The sequence below is a fragment of the Mastomys coucha genome, unplaced genomic scaffold (genome assembly GCF_008632895.1).
Source record: "Mastomys coucha isolate ucsf_1 unplaced genomic scaffold, UCSF_Mcou_1 pScaffold14, whole genome shotgun sequence".
Classification (NCBI taxonomy): domain Eukaryota; kingdom Metazoa; phylum Chordata; class Mammalia; order Rodentia; family Muridae; genus Mastomys; species Mastomys coucha.
In genome coordinates, this window is record NW_022196896.1 from 89896545 (window position 1) to 89900917 (window position 4373).

At 44.1% G+C, this 4373-nt stretch overlaps 1 protein-coding gene across 1 annotated transcript in view; it reads right to left on the minus strand.

Annotated features, from left to right (window-relative positions):
- The window catches only part of Dytn (dystrotelin), a 64355-nt gene that overhangs the window by 34179 nt on the left and 25803 nt on the right, over nt 1–4373 (minus strand). The window contains exons 9-10 of the mRNA XM_031368847.1: nt 3578–3689; nt 637–782 (exon numbers count right to left, since the gene is read on the minus strand). Coding sequence (XP_031224707.1) covers nt 637–782; nt 3578–3689 — 258 coding nt within the window. The remainder of the gene's footprint in view (nt 1–636; nt 783–3577; nt 3690–4373) is intronic.

Below are 4373 nucleotides of genomic sequence, written 5' to 3' on the forward strand. Positions count from 1 at the left end.
GGAGGGGAAACTGGGAAAGGAGATATCATATGACATGTAAATAAAGAAAATATCTAATAAAAAATGGAAAAAAAGTAATTTAATCTTTACCCTCTTCCCATCTTTGCCATCCATAGGGGCTTTAGCATTAAAGCTGCTGTTGGGCCTCACAAATGATCCAAGCATTGAGAATTTGTAGCTGTTGAGTTCTCAGCCTGTGTATTTCCTTCTCCAAGGCTCAGGGAATATCACAGGAGTGGAAGCAGGAATTAAGTAAAGGCAAGAGAAAGGGATGGAGGGGTGGACCACCATCTTCCAATCTCACCACCTGTGACTACCTCCACAGGAGGCCTGCTCAAGATTGGTCCCACCAGCCTTTCATCACCAGGGGAAGAGAGGTTCTTGAAATAGACATGAGACATGAAAGGAAGAGGTGAAAGTAGAAAGAGGACTCTGGAAAAGAAAAGGGATAGCACGAACAATAGGGGACAAGAGGAGGTAATATGGTGAATAATGATAAAATATATAAATGTTTGAAAATATTATAATAGACCCATTTTGTATAATTAATATACAGTAATGAAAATAAACTTAAAAGAGAGAAAACCTGTGGTTATAAACTATGTTGGCTGTGGCACCAGTGCCCACACCACGCACCTGGCCTGCCCGTGGCTAGCTGAGTCCCTTGAAGCCAGCTGCTCCAGCAGCCACTGCCTCTCCACAGCTCCTGCCCTCTGGCGTCTCTGGGGCAGGTTGTTTCTGAGGCTTCTGAAGAGGAGTTTTGTATTCTCTGTTGCTGACATCTGTGGAAATGAACAATATTGAAAGGGGCTCTGAGGGGTAGACAAGATGGCTCAGTGGGTAACCTGACCACCCAAGTTTGACCCTCTATCCATATGGTGGAAAGAGAAAATTGGTGCCCATAAATTGTCCTCTGACTTCTACACATGCACACTCACACGCAAATGAATAAAAGTCATAAAATCAAGCCAGTAAAAAAATTTAAAGGGCGTCTGATCAGTTTAAGCCTGACCTTTCCTTATCTGTTGGTAATGACATGGTGCATGATCAAAGCATTGGTAACTATTTCTTCTGTTGTTGATGACTGGGAAACATAATCTTCCTTGCTCCTAGAATTTCTTCATACCCTTCATGTATAAACCTGTGTGTAGCACGAGTCTCCATGCTGGATTTCCCTACTGCTTCAAAAAATAACTGCTTCTTAAAGAGAATGGGGATTCTAAAAGCTGAAGGAAGGGACCACATCGGACTGAGTTTATGGCTGCTAACATTTGGAGGTGTGGGCTCCTTTAAGAATAAGATGATGCATGGTATGCACTCTCTGATAAGTGGTTATTAGCCCAGAAGTTCGGAATACTCGAAGTACAATCCACAAACCACAAGAAACTCAAGAAGGAAGACCAAAATGTGGACGCTTCATTCCTTCTTAAATGGCGGAACAAAATACCCATGGAAGAGTTGCAGAGACTAACTATGGAGCAGAGACTGAAGGAAGGGCACTCCAGCCTGATATAACTGTATCCTGAGAGGCTCTGACAGTACCCGACTAATACAGAAGTAGAGGCTCACAGCCATCCATTGAACTGAGTACAGGGTCAAGGAGCTGAAGGGCTTGCAGCCCCTTAGGATGAACAACAATATGGACTAACTAGTACCCTCAGAGCTCCCAGGGACTAAACTACCAACCAAAGAGTACATATGGTGGGACTGATGGCTCTGGCATCATGTGTATAGTAAAGGATGGCAAGTCGGTCATCAATGGGAGGAGAGCCCCTTGGCCCTGTGAAGGTTCTGTGCCCCAGTGTAGGGGAATGCCAGGGCCAGGAAGTGGGAGAGGGTGGGTGGTGGGGTGGGAGGGGAGAAGGAACAGGGGTTTGTTCTTGTTGTTTTGGGTTTTTTTTGTGGGGGGGGTTGGAAAACTGGGAAAGGAGAAATCATATGACATGTAAATAAAAAAGATAAAAAAATTAAAAAATTGGATTAAGAATCAAAAAAAAATAAGGTGATGACTTGTGGATTCATCTCTAGGAACATCTTCCCCAGTTTGCTACTGTATACAATTTCAGTAGGTAGCGAGCGGACGACCCTAAACCCGCTCATTCTGCCCAACTAAGCAACTTAAGGGAAAAGAAAAAGCTCTTAAGAATAAAAGTCTATTAACAAGATGACCACACAGTGGCACTATAACACCATTAAGTCGCAGGCTTCCAGGGCCGGAAAGGTATTTAGAGGCAATGAGCTAGAACTAAACTGGAGCACTTTAGCAAGGCTACGCTCCAGGGGAAAGTATTTGGAAAAATTCCTGGATGGACTTTGATCTTGAAGAGAGAATCGGAACGAACTGGAAAGCTGCCTTTGGTGAAGGCACTCCAACTGCAGCCTTCACTACAGCGCTGTTGAGAGGGGCTCCGTTGTACAGATTCACCTGAAATCAGTGGTTAAAAAAAGACCGTGTTTTCTCACTCCTCAGGCACGCCAACGGCCACCCACCCCTAAGAAGAGCAAAACGTTTTTGCTTTACATTTTTCTTTCTTTTTAGAATTAAATGAATACAATTGCTGGTTACTAATGATTTTCTTTAAAGGAATCAAGAGTTATAAAGTTTTACTTTTTTCAGCAAAAACCTAGATAAGTCTTTTTTTTTTTCTCCCCCCAAAGGGAAAGGAAGAGGGTACTTGAAATTTAGGACTCAGGGAAAGTCCTATTAAAGCCTTTCCAAAGGAGGACCACAACCAGAAGGTTTGTTGTGTCATTCCCACCAAATCAACACCCTTTTTCTTCATCCATTCCGGTTGCTAATGCCTGTTCCTTCTAACTTTGACAGATGTTTCCTAGTAGATAGCATGAGGTCAATGGTCAGACTGTAGCCCATTAAGCCTTTTCTAGTTCCCAAAAGCATTTATAAAAACCTGAGATGTAAACAAAACACATTTATGTTTAATCTCACAGCATGTGTCAGTCACACACACACACACACACACACACACACACACACAAAACCAATAAAAGTCATTATGACTTTTTCCTAAAGTGCATACTACTCTTCAGTCACACGAGAGCCCTGTTCCACTGAGAAAAGTTGACCGTTGACCTGGCCCTTTCCAGTGTCTTAAGTGTTAAGACACTTTATTTATTTTATTTATTTACATTTCAAATGTTGTCCGCCTTCCCGGTTTCCCCTTCGAAAACCCCTATCCTATCCCCTCGCCCCTTTGCCTCTATGAGGGTGCTCACCCACCCACCCACTCCTGCCTCACTGCTCTAGAATTTCCCTACACTGGGGCATCGAGCCTCCATGGGACCAAGGACCTCTCCTCCCACTGATGTCAGATAAGGCCGTCCTCTGCTACATATGTAGCTGGAGCCATGGGCCCATCCATGTATACTCTTTGGTTGGTGGTTTAATCCCTGGGAGCTCTCGGGGTGGGAGTGGGGGGTCTGGTTGGTTGAGTTTACTGTTCTTCCTATGGGGTTGTAGTCCCTTTCAGCCTAGAAGGAAAGATTTTTAAATGAAATGTCTTGTAAGGACAGGGACAGTGAACATTTTCTTTTTTTCCTTACTGCCTTAAGATGTTACCTGGACACAGTCCTCCATCACAGTGTGTGACTTCTGGTGGGATTTTTTGTGGAGACCTGATAAGAAACACAGCTCGCAGATGTCAAAGTCCAGGCACTTTAGACAGCGGTATCTGCCAGTTGAAATGGAAGTACAGCTTATGTCACTTTCAGGAGGAGAGCAAACAGGTGAGATTCAAGTAGAGAATGAGCACCCCCAAACATACGGGGTGTGCCTTCTTGGCCTTGCAAAACTTTTGCATAGCTTCGAAAATTAGTCAGCGCACTTTAAGTGGGAAGGCACTCCCCTTTCCGACACAAGGCACAAGATGGAAAAGACAAGGGTCTTTAATAAGGATTATTGGATGAACCATCCAGCGCTGTAGACAGCTACAGGGAATTGTCTGGACCGTATGCTGATTACCCTTAAGTGTGTGTTCCTTCATGTTCTGAAATCATCCTCAGAGTCACAAGAAAGACAGCTGAGTGGATAAGACAACTGGTTTGTTGATAATTTTCGCAAAGCTTTTTCTACCATCTTGTCTCAGTCTCATATGACTTGTTTTTTTTTTTTTTTTTATAGAACATAAATGATAACCCATCTATCTAGAACTTAAGTCTTGTAGTAGGGACAACCTTTGATCTTCATGCCTTTTCCTCCACCTTCCTCTCTCCCTCCCTCCCTCCTTTCCTCTCTCTCCTTTCCTCTCTCCCTCCTCTCCTCCCTCTCTCCTTCCCTCCCTGCCTCCCTCTCTCCCTCTCTCCTTTCCCCCTCTCTCCCTCCCTCCTCTCCTTCCTCTCTCCTTCCCTCCCTGCCT